The sequence below is a fragment of the Mesoplodon mirus genome (assembly GCF_964341445.2).
Source record: "Mesoplodon mirus genome assembly, chromosome: X".
NCBI lineage: Eukaryota > Metazoa > Chordata > Mammalia > Artiodactyla > Ziphiidae > Mesoplodon > Mesoplodon mirus.
In genome coordinates, this window is record NC_138981.1 from 22,617,364 (window position 1) to 22,640,571 (window position 23,208).

Consider the following 23,208-nt stretch of genomic DNA (forward strand, 5'->3'; position numbering starts at 1 on the left):
TGACGTTTCACCCCCATTTTACAGATGAAGGCAGCTGAGCCTCAGAAGTTAAGAAGCTTACCAAGGGTAAATGGAGAAGTTGAGGCTGAAGCACATTTTTGTCCCCAGAGCTCATGTCTTTTCTATCCCCCAACTATCACTGGGTTTACATACAGCAAGGTTGGAGTTTGGGGGCAAGACCAGTCATGGAACTGCTCTGGTCACGTGGCAGCGGGGAAAGGGCTCGGGTTCCTCTTTCAGGTGGCCTGGTACCTTTTCTCTCACTGTGCCCTAGTTGTGTACATTGTGTGCACAGCCAGCGCAAGGCAATCAACAGAAGACTCCCTCCCTGAGCTCTGTCTTCTAGTCAACACTGTATCTCCGTCCTCTTGGACATGCTGTAGTCCATCACTCCATTTCTGAGGGCACCTGTGAGCTGGCTTCTCGGGCACCTCCCGAGTCCTGTGTCTCGGTCAGAGCTGGGGTCTGTGGCTGCTTCCTGGTCACTGAAGAAACACATTCGAAGAAAATCTTAGGAAGCAGTCGGCCCGCAGTAGGTGAATAGTTGTGGAATGAATGGGTCTGTTGCCTTCTGGAAACCCCTGTGAACAGGAGTGGATTTACATGTTCTCCTACTTTTGTACTTGGCAGTTTTCCCACAGCGTTCATTTGAAAACAAATTCGGATTCTGTCCCAGGTTACTTTTATACCGCCACTGGTAACACTAGGGATGTATTTGTGCTGAGGGAAAAACACTGCTTTCAAGGTTGCCTCTTGGAATAAATGTTCTTTTTCTATTCTAATTAAATTATTTTCTTAACCTTGCTATTTCAGAGGATAAAGATTTAACTAGAGACTGCAATATTACTTAATTTTCTCTTCCCGACCAGTCACTGGGCTACCATGAGAACATTTTATTATTCCATCTGTTAGATTATAAAATCATGGAACATTTTTCATCTCTTAATAGGGAGAGATAATGCGTGTGAGAAAACTTCATATATGTTCCTACGAAAGGAGCTTCCTGTGCGCCTGGCTAACACGATGAGAGAAGTTAATCTTCTGCCAGATAACTTGCTTAACCGCCCTTCGGTGGGATTGGTTCAGAGTTGGTAAGTAAATAGTGTGGCTTCAGATGGGTCTACCCAGAATGCTCTGAACATTTGGCATTGGGACCATTCTCCCTACAAGTACACGTACTGCTTCTGTGGGAATGAGTCTTTCAGGATAGCTGGGTTTCCCAGGTAATTAAAAGTTGGGTTTTTTAAAATTTTAACTGACAGTGTATAATTGTCCTAAGGAAAATACTTTTCAACCGTACTAGACACTTTCTCGACTTTTCAAATTTTTTTCTGGTTATAAATGTGATTTTTCATTGAAGAAAATGGGAAAGTACAGGAAAAAAAATATAAAAGAATAGCAATGCAGTGTCCCATGTGAGCAGATCTGCAATTCTTTGGATGGGGGGATGTTGCTGCTTTGATCCAGTCTCCGCCGTGTTTTTTCTGTTTTCCTTTTAAAGAAGTTTTTAGAAGACAGTACTTATTTTAGGACAAATTAAGTCATTTAAAGGGGAACCTCCCATGTGAAAAATATGAGCAACCTGCTGTGCCTCATCTCCCCCATGAAAGTCTGAAGTATCTTCACAGAGTATGTTAGCATTCAGTCAAGTGTAGCTCTGATGCTTAAAGCACGTGCTGTCTAATTGAGGAAGTTGAATTTGTGACTGAACTGCCCACTCAGTAGGCAGAGTGGGATGGGTGAGTGGTAGGAGGGAAGAGCAGGTGGTGTATTTTTAGAAAGGGATTTGCATAGATTTGAGAAGCGCTTGCTTGTCTCCTCTGTATTCTACAAGCAAAGAAGAAGTCCCCATGGAGAAAGCTGGAGGGGTTCAGGAGGCCAGTTGCACAAAGTGCTCTCAAGCCAGCACTGAGGAGGTGCCATGGGGGCCTGGGGGAGGGAGGTGCCGACTGTGGTCTGTGCTGCCCCTTGGTGCGGTGGGGGTGTGGAACTGACAGGGACAGGGAGAGCACTTTAGGGGACAGGAATGATGTGGACAGATATGGGGAGAGCGGAACCATGAATTAGTTGGCATCTAGAGTATTAACGGAGGCCGGGCTACTGAAAGAAGATGGCCATTCAACAGTCATTCCTCAGTAATACTGATTATAAAAAATTCTTAGGGTTGAGAATGAATCGTCTGAGAAACACTCTATTGGGTGGTCCGTTCTTGTCCCAGACAAGCAGCAGCCCCTCACCGAGGCAGGCGCAGGGGACCCGGGACCCCAGAAAGGTCAAAGAGGTGGCGACCATGGCTCCCATCTTAAGGTCACTTGGATTCTACCATAAACTCATAGCTTGTTTCAGGAACAGCAATACTTGTTTGCATGAGACTTCTTTATTGCTCCAAGACCATGATTAGAGATTTTCCAGCAGAAAGTATATAAGCACTCCTGGGGGCTAGCTACTGTGCTGGCAATTCTAGGTAAGCTAGCTGACTTTCAAGTCCCCAGTCATGGTGGCGGTGACAGTCAAACATTTACTATCACTTATGTAAAAATCACTTCAGGGGATTCAGAGTGAATTGCTGGCAAATTGTTGACTCACATTACTGAGTCAGCTCCTTTTTTTTTTTTTTTTTTTTTTTTTGGTCTCCTTACTATTTCTCTTCCATAGCCATTGCAAACGTGTATGTTACTTCTTCCCTTTCTTTTTTAAACATTCAATTTTCAAATAATTGCGGTTTTTTTTTTTTTTTTTTTGGCGGTACGTGGGCCTCTCACTGTTGTGGCCTCTCCCGTTGAGGAGCACAGGCTCCGGACGCGCAGGCTCAGCGGCCATGGCTCACGGGCCCAGCCGCTCCGTGGCATGTGGGATCCTCCCGGACCGGGGCACGAACCGGTGTCCCCTGCATCGGCAGGCGGACTCTCAACCACTGTGCCACCAGGAAAGCCCAATAATTGCGTATTTAACAGAAGCGTTCGCAAGACTAGTAGCAAGAATTCCCATATCCTTGCACCCAGATTCAGTAATTGTTAACATTTGGCAACATTTGTTCTATCATTCTCATTCATATTCTCTCTCCTTCTCTCAATATATATATATGTATGGTACACACATACACACATAAAGTACACTTTTTTTCTGAACCATTTGGATTAATGGTACACATCATGCCCCTTTACCCCTAAATACTTTAGTGTATATCTCCTTAGAACAACTCGTAGAAAACCACAGTTTGATTATCCAATTTGGGAAATTTAACATTGATACAGTAATATTATCTAATATGTGGACCCTACTGTCTTTCATCAGTTGTCCTAACAGTGCTTTTCTTTTTAAGCAATCCCCACCCCCACCCCTGATTTATGAATCCAGTTCAGGATCATGCATTGTGTTTACTTGCCATTTCCTTTTCCTCTTGAAAGCAAATCTTAAGTACAACAGGCCGTGAAGCCCACCTCGGTCAGTGTTCTCCTTGCTTTCTTGACTTTCAGGCTAGGAAGCTCAGCATAATCTTTGACTCCTTTCCATTTATGACTTTGCCCTTTAAATGAACTATCCCCTTTTGGAAGGATAGGATGCCTGCCTGAAATTCTGCTGACATGTGGCAGGGCAGAGGGCATCACTGTGGATGGCTGACTGTGGCCTCTCAGGGTGGTTTAACTTAGTGATTATAACAACGTCTAATTCATAGCCTTATATGCCCAGAAACTTTTAAAAATATATACCCAGTAATGAACATACTTTAGTATCATGCGTTGTCACAAAGTTCAGGTGAGGCTGATTAATAAAACGTCCTTCCTGTTTATGTATTTATAAGCTTAACAGTCATTTTTAGTTACTGGCATGCCCTTATCCTCTGTCCACAGTGGGATAGTAGGATTAGTAGTCATTAATTATTAGAAATAATTAGAATAAGCGATAATTTTTTCAGGACATGTTAAGACCCAAAGCAGAGCTCATACACCTCTAAGTAATTGGAATCTCTGAATCCCCACCAGATCCGGCAGGTCCAGTCTGGCTGTAGCTGCTGCTGTAATGTGCCTCTCTAAGTCCCATTTTTCCTCTGTCCTCCAGATCTTTGTTGGACATATTATTTCTTACACTGGCCCTGACTGAGATATGTCAGTATTCTTAATCCAGAAGCTGTTTCTGAGGGCCTAAGAGGAATTCTTTCTCCTTCATTACATGTTGATGAAACTAGGTTAACTCTGAGAAGGAACCTTCTTTATTTCTAGCTCTAGGTTCTTTTTTTTCCCCCTTTTCCTGCTGTGCCATGCAGCTTGCAAGATCTTAGTTCCCCAGCCAGGGATTGAACCCAGGCCCATGGCAGTGAAAGCACCGCGTCCTAACCACTGGACCGCCAGGAAACTCCCCTAGTTCTAAGTTCTTAGCATGCACTTCAGGGTCACACATGTGCTTCTTAAATTTTCTGTGCCCTTTTTTTGGTGATCAAACTATAGACTTGGTGTATCAGTTAGGACGTGTGTTAGCAAGTAGCAGAAAATCCAACTAAACCTGGCTTAAGCAATAAATTGTAACTATAAGATCCAGCCATAGGATGAGGTTTTGGTGTTGGTTTGATTCAGAGATTCACGAGATTATCAAGGCCCTACTTTCCATGGGGTCCGCTTCATTTTCTGGCTGGATTTTCTCCTGGTGACAGAATAGCTGCAGCAGTTCCAGGCTTTACATCCATGGACCACATTGCCCAAAAGCAGAGCAAGTTAATTTCTCTCCCAAAGACCGCCAGCAAGTCTGCTCTCTTATTTTACTGGCCTGAATCGAGGCAGTGATGTCCATTCCTGAGCCAATCCCTGTGTTCAGGGAAATGCGACTCAGTGACAGGCTTAGGCCAGAACTATCGGACTAATTAGGAATTAGTGACAAGAGAAATAGGATTACCCAGAGAAAAACCGGGCCACCCAGGAGCTTTGCACGGTATCAGCTTCCCCGGAAGCACTTGGGCTACATGGCAAGTGGAGGGGATTGGATGGATACCTGGGTGGCAATTTAATGTACTCCTAAGGAAAAGGGAAAGGAGGATGGATGTAGGGTAGGCAACTAACACAGTATCTCTTTTTTTCAGGTATATGCAGAGTTTTCTTGAACTTCTAGAATATGAAAATAAGAGCCCTGAAGATCCACACGTCTTGGATAAGTAAGTATGGTACCAAACTTACCTGAAAGTCAAGATATCTAGGTTAAAGAGTGTTTTGGTAAATGGAACTCATGTCATTAAGAACCAAGAAGTACAACTTGGACGAAAGCATTAGGTTTCTTAATGGGTAACAGCTCAACGTTGCAGTTTTTTAAAATTTGAGTTAAGAATTTAACATAGTACCAAGGGAATAATGACCCTTCCAGTTACGCTTCATGATCTGATTCTTAATACTTGTCTTCTGGTGAACTGGTGCTGGGCACTCACTGTAAATATTGCAGTAAATGTTCCACCTAGTGGTAGTTTTGAGAATGCACTGGCCTCTGTGTATACATGAGTTTATGTACTTAGTCCTTTACAGTTTGTTTTTAAATTTTCAATGCGATATTACATTTGAGCTCAGAGAATCAGTAATGCTTTTATTTCGGAGCAGCATAAAGGAGTATGCTATTAACATAACAGCTATTCTGAATTCTGTTGCTGCTGTTAGGCACGAAGCCTGCTAAATTCTCCTGCTCATGGAAAATATTTCTGGTTTTTCCTTTTCATTTAACCGGGAAACGCTGACCCTAGCCCTGAGTGTGGCTTTTTCACCAAGAGAAATTGTGTCCCCTTCATATTACTTTCCTCCTCTTTCATGTACCGGTCAGCGAATGCATATGGCAGGCCTGTTGTGCTGAGGAATTTCTTTCTAAGTAGAAACCTGACCCACATCATTGTGACACCAAATGCCTTACATGTAGCTGTTCCATAAAAAGAACTAAGGAGCACCGTGTTACATAAGAGACCTTAGCTGGAGGCATTTAACCCAGCTCTCTCAATTCACAAATAAGAAAACTGAGGTCCAAGATGTGAGGTGACTTCCCCAAGATTGTCACATTAGTTAGGAGCAGAGCTGGATCTCTAAATCGTGTTTCCTCTTCCTTGGTACATTGCTCTTTGCAACGCGCCGCACTGCCGGGACTGCTGGTCTGAGTCATGAGTAGCTAGCTGAAATGTAGTTACAGATTAAGATACAAAGGGAAAAGAGTCCTGACCTGTTTTATACTTTGCTGGGTGTTTTGCTAATGGGTCTATGAAATGTGGAAGGGGAGGCATTGGATTAGAGCCCCCAGCTGTAATGTTTTCCTTGTTGTAAGCCCTTGCTGTCATTTAAGTTATCAAAGTTAAATAAATCGAACTCAGAAGTTTGGTTTCTCAAAAGTCACGAGCTAGTGACAGTTTGGCTGATATCCTCCAAATTAGGACCGACCTCTATAGCTTCAAATTTGGGGATATAGATTTGTGGAAGTTCATGATATTAAATTTCTGCTGTGTGTTTCCTGGAGTCCTGTCTCAGTTTCTGGAACAGGTTATCAGTCAGATGCGATTTATGGACGCGAGCCTGCTTTGGAAACTGCCAAGTGCTGGATCCGATGTGTACGAGATTGTAATGATAATAGCTCTCGCTCAGTGACGTTTAGTAACTTGTCCAGGTTGCCGTGAAGCTAGTTAAGAGACTTGGGATTGTAGAAGCCTGATGTTTTCAGTGAAGGAAGGAGTGGGGAGTTCTGCTCAGCGTAGCAGCCTCTTCTTAATCAGTGAGAGGTTACATAGCAGTCATGGGCAGGGAAACCATTTAAGTAAAGTGAAAGTAGCTTAGAGGACAAGGATGTTTGTCGTAATGATAAAGTTTAGAAGAGCCCCAGAAGATTGGGGAAGTAGTCTGAGAATTGAACCATTGAAGCAAGTCTCCTCCCCTCAGGTAAGCTGAGGCACTTTTCTACCGTAATGAATTGTTTCAGTTTAGTAATATTTAATTTATGAATACGATGGGAAGACCATTATGTAAAGGATAAATGGTCCATTAGAAAATTTCTTGTGAATATTATGACCTTCTAATTTCTGAGTTGATTTATTCATCTTTGCTGTCTTTGCACATATGTGTTTGTTACAGAAATATTTCATCATTGAGAAAAATAAGACTATTTGGGTAAATAAGGTCACTCCAAACTTCCATTACCGGGGGACAACCACTGTTAACATTTTCCTTCCATTTACACTTTTAACTAGGCATATATATTTCTATATGTGTAGAATGTGTGTGTGTGTGTGTGTGTGTGTGTGTTTTACAAAAATAACAGTGTCAGCATTATGGATCTACAGCATTATTCGTAGTTTCATAGTGGTCCATCTGCAGATAACTCTCGTGATTTGACCTCCTGTCACTGGGTTCTAGAATAGTTCGTGGTTTTCTTGCTACTTTAAGCAGTGCTCTAAAGAACAGCTCTTCAATACAGCTGTTGGCCTTGTCCAGTTATTTTCCTAGAATCAATTCCTGGGAGTGGAATGACTTTCTTTGGGCTTTTGATATAGGCTGCTCAATTGCCCCTAGAAATGCATCAGTTATGCTCCCACGCTCTGGCAGACAGTGGTTATTCTTTGCCAGTCTGTAAGCGGAGAATAGTGTTGCATTGTTTTAATTTGCTTTTCTTTTATTATTTTGAAGGTGAAGTTGTTGGTGTTTGCGTTTCCTCTGGTACATTTTCTATTGATACCAGGCCCCTTGCCTCGTTTTCTGTTAGGGTGGTCATCTTTTCCTTCACTAAGAATAGTAGCTCTTGTGAATATATTTTTCCCAGCTTTCACTTTTTTTTTGACTTTATAATGTGTGTCCCTATAAAATTGCTGAAATCCTGCATAGTCCTATTATTTGTTTCATCATGGTTTCTGCCTTTGGTATTAGAACAGCCTCCCTTTACTCCAAGGTTATATACTTATTCAGCTGATGTTCTTTTTCCTTTTCTACAGTTTCACCCTTTTACATTTAAGTCTTTTAACCCAATTTGGGGCTTAAAGTTTAAAATTGAGGTGTGACTTAAATTGTTAGCCAGCTGTCCCACCTAATTTGTTTCCCTACTGACTTACATTGTCACTTTATTGATATGCTGAATTTTTACACACACATACTCATTCACCCTGGATCCTGGTTCCAGGCTTCTTATTTGGTTCCATTGACTTGTCTTCCTGTTCTTAGTTACCATTCTCAATATATTTTTCCCTCTGCACCTTTACAGTAATATACTGGAATCCTTTTTTTTTTTTTTTTTTGCATCTTTATTGGAGTATAATTGCTTTACAATGGTGTGTCAGTTTCTGCTTTATAACAAAGTGAATCAGTTATACATATACATATGTCCCCATATCTCTTCCCTCTTGCGTCTCCCCCCACCCCACCCTCCCTATCCCACCCCTCCAGGCGGTAACAAAGCACTGAGCTAATCTCCCTGTGCTATGCAGCTGCTTCCCACTAGCTATCTACCTTATGTTTGGTAGTGTATATATGTCCATGCCTCTCTCTCGCTTTGTCACAGCTTACCCTTCCCCCTCCCCATATCCTCAAGTCCATTCTCAAGTAGGTCTGTGTCTTTATTCCTGTCTTACCCCCAGGTTCTTCATGACATTTTTTTTCTTAAATACCATATATATGTGTTAGCATACGGTATTTGTCTTTCTCTTTCTGACTTACTGCACCGTGTATGACAGACTCTAGGTCTAGCCACCTCATTACAAATAGCTCAACTTCGTTTCTTTTTATGGCTGAGTAATATTCCATTGTATATATGTGCCACATCTTCTTTATCCATTGATCGGATGATGGACACTTAGGTTGTTTCCATCTCCTGGCTATTGTAAATAGAGCTGCTATGAACATTTTGGTACACGACTCTTTCTGAATTATGGTTTTCTCAGGGTATATGCCCAGTAGTGGGATTGCTGGGTCATATGGTAGTTCTATTTGTAGTTTTCTAAGGAACCTCCATACTGTTCTCCATAGTGGCTGTACCAATTCACATTCCCACCAACAGTGCAAGAGGGTTCCCTTTTCTCCACACCCTCTCCAGCATTTATTGTTTCTAGATTTTTTGATGATGGCCATTCTGACTGGTGTGAGATGATATCTCATTGTAGTTTTGATTTGCATTTCTCTAATGATTAATGATGTTGAGCATTCTTTCATGTGTTTGTTGGCAGTCTGTATATCTTCTTTGGAGAAATGCCTATTTAAGGCTTCTGCCCATTTTTGGATTGGGTTGTTTGTTTTTTTGCTATTGAGCTGCATGAGCTGTTTATAAATTTTGGAGATTAATCCTTTGTCAGTTGCTTCATTTGCAACTATTTTCTCCCATTCTGAGGGTTGTCTTTTGGTCTTGTTTATGGTTTCCTTTGCTGGGCAAAAGCTTTGAAGTTTCATTAGGTCCCATTTGTTTATCTTTGTTTTTATTTCCATATCTCTAGGAGGTGGGTCCAAAAGGATCTTGCTGTGATTTGTGTCATAGAGTGTTCTGCCTATGTTTTCCTCTAAGAGTTTGATAGTTTCTGGCCTTACATTTAGGTCTTTAATCCATTTTGAGCTTATTTTTGTGTATGGTGTTAGGGAGTGATCTAATCTCATACTTTTACATGTCCCTGTCCAGTTTTCCCAGCACCACTTATTGAAGAGGCTGTCCTTTCTCCACTGTACATTCCTGCCTCCTTTATCAAAGATAAGGTGACCATATGAGCGTGGGTTTACCTCTGGGCTTTCTATCCTGTTCCATTGATCTATCTTTCTGTTTTTGTGCCAGTACCACACTGTCTTGATTACTGTAGCTTTGTAGTATAGTCTGAAGTCAGGGAGCTTGATTCCTCCAGCTCTGTTTTTCGTTCTCAAGATTGCTTTGGCTATTCGGGGTGTTTTGTTTTTCCAAACAAATTTTGAAATTTTTTGTTCTAGTTCTGTGAAAAATGCCAGTGGTAGTTTGATAGGGATTGCATTGAATCTGTAGATTGCTTTGGGCAGTAGAGTCATTTTCACAATGTTGATTCTTCCAATCTAAGAACATGGTATGTATCTCCATCTAGTTGTATCATCTTTAATTTCTTTCATTAGTGTCTTATAATTTTCTGCACACAGGTCTTTTGTCTCCTTAGGTAGGTTTATTCCTAGATATTTTATTCTTTTTGTTGCAGTGGTAAATGGGAGTGTTTTCTTGATTTCACTTTCAGATTTTTCATCATTAGTGTATAGGAATGCCAGAGATTTCTGTGCATGAATTTTGTATCCTGCAACTTTACGGAATTCATTGATTAGCTCTAGTAGTTTTCTGGTAGCATCTTTAGGATTCTCTATGTATAGTATCATGTCATCTGCAAACAGTGACAGCTTTACTTCTTCTTTTCCGATTTGGATTCCTTTTATTTCCTTTTCTTCTCTGATTGCTGTGGCTAAAACTTCCAAAACTAGGTTGAATAAGAGTGGTGAGAGTGGGCAGCCTTGTCTTGTTCCTGATCTTAGTGGAAATGGTTTCAGTTTTTCACCATTGAGGAGGATGTTGGCTGTGGGTTGTCATATATGGCCTTTATTATGTTGAGGAAAGTTGCCTCTATGCCTACTTTCTGCAGGGTTTTTATCATAAATGGGTGTTGAACTTTGTCGAAAGCTTTCTCTGCATCTATTGAGATGATCATATGGTTTTTCTCCTTCAATTTGTTAATATGGTGTATCACGTTGATTGATTTGCATGTATTGAAGAATCCTTGCATTCCTGGAATAAATCCCACTTGATCATGGTGTATGATCCTTTTAATGTGCTGTTGGATTCTGTTTGCTAGTATTTTGTTGAGGATTTTTGCATCTATGTGCATCAGTGATATTGGCCTGTAGTTTTCTTTCTTTGTGACATCCTTGTCTGGTTTTGGTATCAAGGTGATGGTGGCCTCTTAGAATGAGTTTGGGAGTGTTCCTCCCTCTGCTATATTTTGGAAGAGTTTGAGAAGGATGGGTGTTAGGTCTTCTCTAAATGTTTGATAGAATTCGCCTGTGAAGCCATCTGGTCCTGGGCTTTTGTTTGTTGGAAGATTTTTTATCACAGTTTCAATTTCAGTGCTTGTGATTGGTCTGTTCATATTTTCTATTTCTTCCTGATTCAGTCTTGGCAGGTTGTGCATTTCTACGAATTTGTCCATTTCTTCCAGGTTGTCCATTTTATTGGCATAGAGTTGCCTGTAGTAATCTCTCATGATCTTTTGTATTTCTGCAGTGTCAGTTGTTACTTCTCCTTTTTCATTTCTAATTCTATTGATTTGAGTCTTCTCCCTTTTTTTCTTGATGAGTCTGGCTAATGGTTTATCAATTTTGTTTATCTTCTCAAAGAACCAGCTTTTAGTTTTATTGATCTTTGCTCTTGTTTCCTTCATTTCTTTTTCATTTATTTCTGATCTGATCTTTATGATTTCTTTCCTTCTGCTAACTTTGGGGGTTTTTTGTTCTTCTTTCTCTAATTGCTTTAGGTGCAAGGTTAGGTTGTTTATTCGAGGTGTTTCCTGTTTCTTAAGGTGGGATTGTATTGCTATAAACTTCCCTGTTAGAACTGCTTTTGCTGCATCCCATAGGCTTTGGGTCGTCGTGTCTCCATTGTCATTTGTTTCTAGGTATTTTTTAATTTCCTCTTTGATTTCTTCAGTGATCACTTCGTTATTAAGTAGTGTATTGTTTAGCCTCCATGTGTTTTTTTTTTTTTTTTTTTTTTTTTTTTTTTTTTTTTTTTTTGCGGTATGCGGGCCTCTCACTGTTGTGGCCTCTCCCGTTGTGGAGCACAGGCTCCGGATGCGCAGGCCCAGCGGCCATGGCTCACGGGCCCAGCCGCTCCGCGGCATATGGGATCCTCCCAGACCGGGGCACGAACCCGTATCCCCTGCATCGGCAGGCGGACTCTCAACCACTGCGCCACCAGGGAGGCCCCCTCCATGTGTTTTATACTGGAATTCTTGAATAGGTTTGTCTTAATCACCATTGTTCTGTCTACATTTCATCACCGTATTTTACTGCTGTGAGAAATTCGTTTCAAAATTTTATTCTTAAAAAGTTTGACATTATTTCTTCATGGAAGCTATTTCTTTAAGACTCCATAATAAATCCTTGGAGATTTTTCGGATTGTCTTCATGTTGTCAGAAGAAATATTAATATATTCTGCAATTATGTATTCAGCAAACATTTATAGAATCTGTTTTAATAGTAATCACTTATCCGGAAAGTCAGTGGATTCCTAAAAAGGTATTTGAGCATTTTTTTCTTTACTAGAACCTTCTACCTTTTCTATCTCTGAAGGAAGACTTTCTATAGAAAATTTCAAGCAAAAACTGAGTAATACTTTAGTTCCTCGTGAGTACTTCCTTGTAGCCTGTGATGATAATAATGTCTCTGCCTTATAAAAATACCAATAGGTAAATAGTACTGAGATAGACCTGGGAAGTTTATACATTAGCTCATGAGATTTTGACCATTTTGACCATTTTTTTGTTTCCTTCCCACACAGCTTTCTACAAGTTCTAATTAAAGTCAGAAATAGACACAATGATGTAGTTCCTACAATGGCCCAAGGAGTGATCGAGTACAAGGAGAAGTTTGGGTTTGATCCGTTCATTAGCAGTAACATCCAGTATTTTCTGGACCGGTTTTATACCAACCGCATCTCTTTCCGCATGCTTATTAACCAGCACAGTAAGTTGGGTTTTCTTGGTCCAGTTTTGAAAAGATAACCAGAGTGATTTCTCCAAAATGTTTTCCTGTTGCTTCATTTTTAATTTACTGATCTGCATTTTTGTCTAGAAATTTCACTTCTAGTTCAGTTTTTCCTAAGTGAGTCCTATCTATGGAAAAGCTGATCATTAGAACTCTCTGTTAAAAGAAATCCTTGAAAGGCTTTTTGGGTGCTCATATTTGAGACAGGACCACTGCCTGCCTTTTAAGCCTCTGCTGACATTCCTGGTGGGGGTGAGGGACTGGCTTTAATGGCAGCCTGGTGTTCATCTCTGAATACTTTCAGTGTCTCTAGGGTCTGTTCTAGTCTTCATTCAGGATGTCACATGTTTTCCTTTTCAGTTTTAAAAACATTGATACTAAGAATATTGAACTGACAAGTTGGCAATATGAGCAATAGATCTTTTATTTAACAGTGATGAGTGAAATCAGATTAAGCGGGATTGTCAAACCCTAATCTTGTATTGAGAGTTTTAGTCTCCTCTCTAGGCTGATAAGCAGGTAAGAAAAAAAAAAAACAACTAAAATTCTCTGCACAAAAACTTTTAAGCTGATTTTCAGTGTGTTTCTTTGTCCGATTTCATAATTCTTATGAAAAAGCATTCAGGTGTCTAGAGTCTAATTCACCCTCTTTGTTGAGTCAGAAAATGGACAGAGCATCTTTATTTTACTAATGTGTTTTATTTGGATAAAAAATGTTATGCAGCTATTAAATGTGGGTTTGTTCTAAATGTGTGTCTGTTTAAAATGTAAATGTTTGACAGTTTACAGGAAATTTATAGGGGAAAAAAGAGAACCCAAATACTATTTAAACTACTTAGGTAACTACAGTTTCTTTCTGACCTACATATGTGTGTTTACATATATACGTACATGTTTTTCCATCATTGATTAAGTTTTGCACACCTCTTGGTTTTCTTCCACTTAATTAGTTGGCACTTTATGTATTGGCCTAATGCCCATATTTGTCCTTTTTCATAATTAAAATCTCTTTAAACATTCTACTTTTGTGGAGTCTAAGTTATTCCCAATTTTTGTTTGATTTAAAAAATAGCTACACATATAAACATTTGACTTCAGATTACTTTTTTCTTCGGGGGTCCTTTTGGTTTTTTTCAGAAGTAAAATTTTGCAAACCTTGTATATTATGAAAGTAGTTAAATGTACTTTTAAAAACGCTTGCACAAATAGCGTTCGTGTGTAGTACGGTGAAAAATAAGCTCCACAATGGAGGCATTTGAAGTGCTCATGGTGAAGACCCTGTGCAAGCCTGGTCTAATGGTGCAGACTGCATTTTCTAAATATTTAGTGAATGTTGGAATAAATGTGTAGGGTAGTGCTGAGAAGGTGGGTAAACTTGGCTGCGGATGAAAGGAAGTTTTTTTCATCCAAGTCACTTTGTGCTGGGGAGAGCAGGTTGGAAACCCGGCCCATGTCACTGCTTTAGGACCTGCTAACTGCACCTGGCAGATTTCACAGCACATCCTTCCTCCTCAGTTGTCTGATAGCTGATCACCCACCAACTGAGTGGATTCTGTTGCTCTAAGTCACTGTGGATGCTAAAACGGTTTTCACAATAAGAAAACCTTTTCAAAACTTACAAGCCCCATATTTCTCTGCCTGACCATCCTAGCCTGCTGTGTTTTTAATCCTCTCCCTTTTCTCTTGTGTTTGTTTAGCACTTCTGTTTGGCGGTGACACCAATCCTGCGCATCCCAAACACATAGGAAGTATTGATCCCACTTGCAACGTGGCTGATGTTGTGAAAGGTAAGGAGGCCAATGTAACGTTAGCGGTTGTGGTTCCAGTAGGATTGTGGTTTCGTTGAGGCAGCTTGGCTGTAGGGTTATGGCGCTGAACTGTTTGCTGGTTCATCAGACCACTCTGGGCCCAAGCCATTTGATCCAAATATGCCTTGTTCTTTCTAGGCGGCTCAGGAAGCGATGCATAATTAGTAATGTTCAAAATCGGAGTTTCTACTTCATTGACTAAGGCTCTTCTTACAGTTCTAGCTAAACAGTAAATATTTGGTAGCTTAAGAGTCTACGTTTCAGTTGCCACCACTGTCTGAAAATTTCAGAGAATGCAAACCCCTGTTATAAAATTCAGCTGAATTCACGTGTTTGTAAAATGTATACATCTTTCTGACATGCACTTCAGGTTTTAGAATCTACATGGCATTTGGGCTTCATGGATTCACTGGATGTGGAGCTGGACTCTGTTCCAGCAGCCTCAGGGTAGAACAGAACCCTAGAGCCATATGTTCCTAGTGCCTGGGCACTTGGAATTTGAACAGCAGTCTCCTCATTTTTCATTTAAGATAAATGCTAGCTCCAGGAAGCCTTCCTGGTTGTAAGTGATCCACCAGGTTCCTGGACGTCTTCAGTTTTCTTCGGTGTTAGGGTTATTCTCTGCAGCCTCAGATCCCCAGACTGTTCCCTTTCCTAGATTGTGTCTCCTCCTGTGGCCCTCCTCTCCTCATCTAAACACACACCTTACAAGTTTCAGGACCATAGCTCTCCCCGATCTTCATTGGGATCTCTGTTGCTCTTACTTTTTCTGGATTGTGTAGCTAAATGAGTAGGAGGCAGGCGAGGGCCTTGTCTCCTTGGCAGAGCTCTCAAGCCTGCCTCAAGCAGAGTGACCTTTGCTCTAGGAGCTTGGAGGGCCAAGGGACGGGGCCCCATGTGGGCAGCCTCCCCAGTCAGGGAACAGACCAGATCTTCAGCCGCTAAAGCTAAGGAAAACCTGTGCTGTTTGGTTACCCTGGGCATCCCCCCGGTGGCCTTAGCTCAGGCTAGGCTTGTCAGGCTGCCCTGGCCTCTGTTTAGTTAGAAAACATGTACTCACATTACTTCAGTTATAAGTGAATAGGCTCAGCTTCAGCACCCTAAGAACCCTGTAAGTAGGTTTCTCTCTCACAAGATAACCCTCTGTAGGCCCCCAGCAGGGAAGGGAAGCAGGATTGGTCTTATCACCACTTGTATGTTCATCTGGCCCTAGCCCAGTGGCTTTTATGATTCAGAAAACCTGGTTCAGATAGTTGACTGCCCTTAGAAAAAAAGGCACACATTCATAAAGCAAAAGTGCATTATAATATATTGCATGTGTGCCTTTTCTCTTGAACTGCAAGCAATTTGAAGTCAGGGTATTTGTCTTATACTTGTTTTGTGACTCGCATAGAACTTAGTATATGCCTGTGTAGATGGTCAATAAATATTCCTTGGCTTGAGAAATGTTCAACTTTTCGGTAATTTACTTTAAAAAAAAGCTTTATTGTGGTACAATTCACATGCCATACAATTCACCCATTTAAAGTGTACAATTCAGGGGTTTCTAGTTTATTTACAGAGTTGTACAACCATCACCATAATCCAATTTTAGAACTTTTTCATCACCCCAAAAGAAACCCCATAGCCATTAGCGGTCACTCCCCACTACCCCCTCCCCAGCCCTAGGCAACCACTAATCTATTGGGTTGGCCAAAAAGTGCCTTCCGTTTTTAAGTAAAAATAAAAGACGCGTTTTTCATTTTCACCAAGAACTTTTTTGAACCACGTATTCACCCTTTTGTTCCACTACCTGTTGCCATTTTTCAGGCAACTTCATAATTCCATCTTACCAAAGCTTTTTATCTTTTTGAGCAAAGAACTGTTTCAGGTGCCTTTTAGAGTCTTCCAGGGAATTGAAATTTTTTCCATTAAGAGAATTTTGTAAAGACTGAAATAAATTGAAATCCAAAGGTGCAATGTCTGGTGAATACGGCGGATGAATCAGAACTTCGCAGCCAAGCTGTAACAGTTTTTGCCTGGTCATCAAAGAAACGTGGTCTTGCGTTATCCTGATGGAAGATTATGCGTTTTCTGTTGACTAATTCTGGACGCTTTTTGTCGAGTGCTGCTTTCATTTGGTCTACTTGGGAGCAGTACTTGTTGGAATTAATCGTTTGGTTTTCCAGAAAGAGCTGATAATACAGGACTCTCTTCCAATCCCACCATATACACAACATCACCTTCTTTGGATGAAGATGGGCCTTTGGTGTGGTTGGTGGTGGTTCGTTTTGCTCGTCCCACGATCTCTTCCGTTCCAGGTTATTGTACAGTATCCACTTTTCATCGCCTGTCACAATTTGTTTTAAAAACGGAACATTTTCATTACGTTTAAGTAGAGAATCGCATGCCAAAATACTGTCAAGGAGGTTTTTTTCACTTAACTTATGTGAAACCCAAACATCAAAGCAATTCATATAACCAAGCTGGTGCAAATGATTTTCAGTGCTCATGTTGGATATTTTGAGTATGTCAGTTATCTCCCACGTGGTATAACATTGATTGTTCTCAATTAACGTCTTGATTTGATCGCTATCAACTTCAACTGGTCTACACAACCGTGGAGCATCTTCCAGCAAGAAATCTCCAGCACGAAACTTCGGAAACCATTTTTGACATGTTCGATCAGTTACAGCACCTTCTTCATACACTGCACAAATCTTTTTTTGCGTTTCGGTTGCATTTTTACCTTTCTGGAAATAATAGAACATAATAGGCCGAAAATGTTGCTTTTTTTCTTCCATCTTCCAATATTAAAACGGCTACACGAAATTTCACCAATTTTGATGTCTTTTTTTAAACGCACGCTGGTAAGACAGCTGTCGCATACAATCTAACAAAATTGTTTCGAATGAAGTTAAAGACCATTAAGTGCTACTACTAGAGCCATCTTACGGAAAAAACTAAACAAACGTTTTGGCCAACCCAGTGCTTGCTGTCTCTATAGATGCTCCTATTCTGGACCTTTCATATAAATGAAATCGTACAGTATGTGGTCTTTTGTGAATGGTTTCTTTCACTTAGCACAATGTTTTCAAGTGTCATCCATGTTGTAGCATAAATCCGTACTTTGTTTCTTTTTCTGGCCAAATAATATTCCATTGTATGGATAGACTGCATTTTGTTTTATCTATTCATGAGCTGATAGACATTTAGGTTAGCTAGGTGACCTTGGACATGTTACAGAACCTCTTTGGGCCTCAGTTCCTTCATCAGTAAAATGGTGCTCTTGGCAATTCAGCTATATCCTAGGGTTAAGTGAGATAATATATGTAGAGCTCCTGAAGCAGCACTAGCACCCAGGAAGGGCTGTAGGTAGACAAGTTCATGTGCATCCTTGGGCATCATGTGAGTCATTTGCCTTCTCATTTATACCATTGATTCTATAATAAGTTGGTGCCTTTGCTTTTGTTTCTGGCATAAATTATAGAATATTTTAAAACATTTAGGGCAGGGCTTCCCTGGTGGCGCAGTGGTTGAGAGTCCGCCTGCCGATGCAGGGGACGCGGGTTCGTGCCCCGGTAGGGGAGGATCCCACATGCCGCGGAGCGGCTGGGCCCGTGGGCCATGGCTGCTGGGCCTGTGCGTCCAGAGCCTGTGCTCCGCAACGGGAGAGGCCACAACAGTGAGAGGCCCGCGTACCGCAAAAAAAAAAAAAAAAAAAAAAAAAAAAAAAAAGTTTAGGGCATTTATAAGACAGTTGAATATTTGATGAAATATTTCAAGAAATATTAATTTTTTAGGTGTGATATTGGTATTGTGGCTATTTTTCTAAGGTGTCCTAGCTTCGAGAGAGGTATTTTGAAATATCACACATGATATGAAATGCCTTGTGGGATTTGCTTCAAAATTATCAAGACGTAGGGCAGTGAAAAAGATCAGGCTGTGTTGAGAAGTGTTGAGGCTGGTGATGAGTGCACTAGGATTCTCTGCACTGTGCTCTGCACTTCCGTCAACGTTTGCAATTCTTCATAATAAAGTCGTAAAAACATACTCCCTTTAAAAAAATGGTTCTGAAGAACCTAGGGGCAGGACAGGAATAAAGTCGCAGACATAGAGAGAGAATGGACTTGAGGACACGGGGAGGGGGAAGGTTAAGCTGGGACGAAGTGAGAGAGTGGCATGGACATATATACATTACCAAACGTAAAATAGATAGCTAGTGGGAAGCAGCCGCATGGCACAGGGAGATCAGCTCTGTGCTTTGTGACCACCTAGATGGGTGGGGTAGGGAGGGTGGGAGGGAGATGCAAGAGAGAGGAGATATGGGGATATATGTATACATATAGCTGATTCACTTTGTTATACAGCAGAAACTAACACACCATTGTAAAGTAATTATACTCCAATAAAGGTGTTAAAAAAACATACTCCTTTTTATCATCTCATTGTTTCTTCACAAAAAGTCTCACTAATTTTTTAGAGAGATTTTAACCATGAGTCAGTGTAAGTAGAGAAGTAACGGAGAGTTCTTGGCTGTTGTTAGGGCAGAGGGCTGAAGCAGCACCCAGGTGAATCAGAGGATGAGGCTGGATGCTGGAGGAGAGCAGAAGCCGTCGTTTTGAGCACTTACTGTCTGTGTGGCTCTTACTGGACTTCTTACATCCTGCCTGGTCTTGGCATCGTTCCATACTTCTGGTGGTCTCTCTAATGGGGGTGTAAATTCCTCAAGGGCTGGAATTACTCTCATCCAAGCTTGCATCACTCCTCTCAGGGACAGAAGTTTCATACCAAACACTAGCGGAAGATTGTGTGCAAAACAGTTGGATCAGTATTTGAAAGAAAGAAACTAGAAGTTTGTGCCTCCTGCTTTCTTTGGCCTTTTTAGTCGAGGTTTTGACCCTGGGCCAGGTCGCCTCCCACCCTCTCCCTCTTCCCGCGCTCACTCACAGCTTTATCTTCACTCTTTCTCCTGCCCCTTTTGACTTGATACCCAATGAGTCCACCAGTTACCATGAACACATTTTACTCCATCCTCTCATGTAACCATTCCTACCACTCATCTGGCACAACTTAAAGCCTGGGCTCCTGGCAAAGCTGTATCCCATGATGATCACCCCCCCATGCCCCTCTGCCACGGGGAATGTCACCTCCCCCAGCACACTTCTACCCTCACGCTCATGGGCCGAGGGGCAAGGACTGCGCTGCTCCCTGTTCCCCACCGCTTCTTTCAAACCGTGTTTTTCATTTCTTAATAGCCTCTTTCCTTACGACAACAGTGGAGGCTGGTTTCAGATTCTGAAGCTGCATGAACCCGCAAAGCAACTTCCACGTCATCAGCTCTTCTGCCACCTTCATTCCCTTCATAAATCATAAATCATACCCACAGCACACTGAGGACGCTTGGCCTGTACATACTTTCTAGAATGCCCTGATGCTCCTTCCACTTGGTGAGACATATGCTTACTAAGGGTCACTTACTTGTCCTCACACTGTTGGTGTAAGTTATACCACATGAATATGTATAAATATACATAATTTATTTATACGTTATGTAAACTGAAGAAATGTGAGTACAAAAAAGAGACTTATTTCCCTAAAAATCAAGTTGAATGCTTTGGAAAGCCTTGATAAATCAGAGATTCTTACAAATGTAAGGAAATGACTGTGAACAAGATAACTTTTAGGTGACAGGGCAGCACTGAGTAAAAATCCCAGAAGGAATCTGCACTCGGATTGCTTGACAAGTATCTTTAAGTTTATTGCACTCTAAAGAAATAGGAATTGGAATTAATAGATGTGTGTGATATTGTTTATCTAAGAAGTATGATCTGGAACCCCAAGCTGACGCCTCTTCAAAGGAGAGACATTGGCCTTATATGAAAAGATTGGTAGAGGAATAAATTGTGTATTCAAATGTGTATTTTAAGTTAATGTTTACAATTGTAGTCATTTTATGGTTTCCCACTATCCAACTTTTTTGTCAGTCATCCAACTTCTGTTTCTGTTTTGGTCAGTCAAGGGGACTAATACCATATTACCAAAATAATAAAAAGTGCTCATTGAAGAAAATTGAGAAAATGTGGGAAAAGAGGGAAGAGACTAAAAATCACCTGTCTTCACAACCCAGCAAGAACATTGTTTCATATTGAATTCATACCAACTTTACAGATAGCAACTGTGAATCATGTGTCTCTTCATATGAAATCCATAGTACTTGTGTATTACCCCATCTCCAGCGCTAATGCCCATCACACACCACATTCCTGGATGAATTCAGTGTCGGATCTGCTATACTCATAACCTCTATATTCAAATACTTTTCCCAGCTAGGTGTATATAATCTTTATTCCTCAATGAGATATTAGTCTTAAATCAGTTACCTTTCCTACCATGGCAAAATTGGCTAGGCACCCTAGCAGGAAGCCTGAAGGTCTCTTTCCTCCCCGTGGACAAAGCATATTTTAATAGCTTTCTGTTTCATGCCCTGTGGACCCCACTTTTAATTCTCTAAGTGTCTGCATACCCAAGCAGAAGCTCTTTCTGGCTCAAAATAAGACTGAGAAAAAATAAACAAGGCAGACAGCACAAGCTATCAGAAGCCCTGGAAGTTCTTCCATGTCTTCTAGCAAAAAGGCACTGGAGTCTCTACCCCAAATGCCCCAGGGACAATAGTCAGAGAGTCCCACAGGGCCCACGCCTCCCCAGCTCTTCTTCCCAATACCCCCGAATGCTGTCAAGGAGAGGAAGGGATGTGTGTCAGCTTCCTTCAACTCTCAGTGACGTCTTACCATTCCCTTCCTCTTTTGAAAGTAGTTGGTATTTTTTCACTGGTTTTTCACCTTCTCATACCTTCTGAGATTTTTCAGCTAATCTTCTTTACAATGTTGTGTTAGTTTCTGCTGTACAACGAGGTGAATCAGCTATATGTATACATATATCCCCTCCCTCTTGGAACTCCCTCCCCCCAACCTCCCATCCCACCCATCTAGGTCACCAGAGAGCACGAAGCTGAGCTCCCTGTGCTATACAGCAGGTTCCCTGTAGCTATCGGTTTTACACATGCTAATGTATATATGTCGATCCTAATCTTCCAGTTCATCCCCCCCTTCCCCCCCACCATGTCCACACGTTTATTCTCTTCATTTGCATCTCTGTTCCTGCCCTGCATATAGGTTCATCTGTACCATTTTTCTAGATTCCACATACATGGGTTAATACATTGTACAATATTTATTTTTCTCTTTCTGACTTACTTCACTCTGTATGACAGACTCTAGGTCCATCCACATCTCTACAAATGACCCAATTTCGTTCCTTTTTATGGCTGAGTAATATTCTGTTGTATATATGTGCCACATCTTCTTTATCCATTCATCTTCCAATGGACATTTAGGTTGCTTCCCTGTCCCGGCTATTGTAAATAGGGCTGCAGTGAACATTGGGTACATGTATCTTTTTGAATTATGGTTTTCCCAGGGTATATGCCCAGTAGTGGGATTGCTGAGTCGTATGGTAGGTCTATTTTTAATTTTTTAAGGAACCTCCATACTGTTCTCCTTCTGTCTCTTTTTTTTTCCCTTTTGTTTTAGGAAACCTGATTTACAAGGTGTAGGGGTTCTGAGTTTTAATGATAGCTCTGCTATTGATTTCTCAGCTGTGAAGGTCCTGCATGGTTTAAGCATAGTCAGATGTCCAGACCAAATGACTGGTGTGTGTGTATGTGTGTGTGTGTGCGCGCGCGCGCGCACACACACCCATGCGTGCCTATGCACGCACACGTGCGTGTTTCATAGCCTTAGGAAGCCTTAATGAACTAACAATGATTCCATACTTAGATCTCTTGAGACAGACTCTAGGAGACTTATGTGGAAGAGTAGGGACACTTTTTATTTTTGACTAGACAGTCGTATGAGTGTGTAGAAGTGGGCTGCATCTTGCATCATTGTAATTGAATGTGCAGAACACTGAAGCACGCCTCCTTGCTGCTTATTTAGCACGTTAATACCTACCTTTACACGTCTGCAGATTACAGCCTCGTTGCAGTGAATGCTAGAATCAGTGTCGTAGAGCAGCTGCTATTATCCTCTGGGAGGTGCCTTCCATTGTGACCCTTTTCCCTCCTTTCTGTGTAAGAAACCAGGAAACAAAATGGAAAATCCTGTGATAAGATCGTTTTAAAGGTACAAACTTAAATACTTGGCACAAAAGTCAGCTCTCACAGCGACGTTAGCTTGCCTGTGTTGTTCCTAAATGCTCTTATTGCTCGGCTTAGCGTAACAGCATACAAACGGTATCAGGAGAGCGTGTCATCACTCTGGTTCAGAAATAACATCTTGTGCTGTCACTTCGGGCTCTTCAGACTGCAAGTAACAGAGACCCACTCCCACCAACTCAAGAGACAGATGTCTTAAAAGAACCTAGTTGGTCCCATGGTAATCCTAGGGCAGGAACCACTTTGTAGTCGGAGCTATAGAAATTGGAACTGGGAAACAGAAAGCAAGGGTTTTTTTCTGTGTATCTTAGTAAGTGGGTTTGTCAAGTCACAGCCCCTCAGCCCCACTCTCTTGTCTGTAGACTGGCAGCCTTTTTAGGGCAGCTTGTTTAGGGCAATGACAGGCACTCCAGGCCTTCTAGATCATCATAACTCTAAGTGTTGCCTTTTGCCTTCTGCCCTGCCTGAGTGTCTCCATCCTGAATTTGCACAAGATGAATTTCACCGGCTCAGCCCGTC

At 41.4% G+C, this 23,208-nt stretch overlaps 1 protein-coding gene across 1 annotated transcript in view; it reads left to right on the forward strand.

Moving 5' to 3' along the window:
• The window catches only part of PDK3 (pyruvate dehydrogenase kinase 3), a 74,189-nt gene that overhangs the window by 22,047 nt on the left and 28,934 nt on the right, over positions 1–23,208 (forward strand). Inside the window, exons 2-5 of the mRNA XM_082610585.1 lie at positions 950–1,091; positions 5,072–5,143; positions 12,482–12,666; positions 14,385–14,474. Of these exons, the coding sequence (XP_082466711.1) occupies positions 950–1,091; positions 5,072–5,143; positions 12,482–12,666; positions 14,385–14,474 (489 nt within the window). The remainder of the gene's footprint in view (positions 1–949; positions 1,092–5,071; positions 5,144–12,481; positions 12,667–14,384; positions 14,475–23,208) is intronic.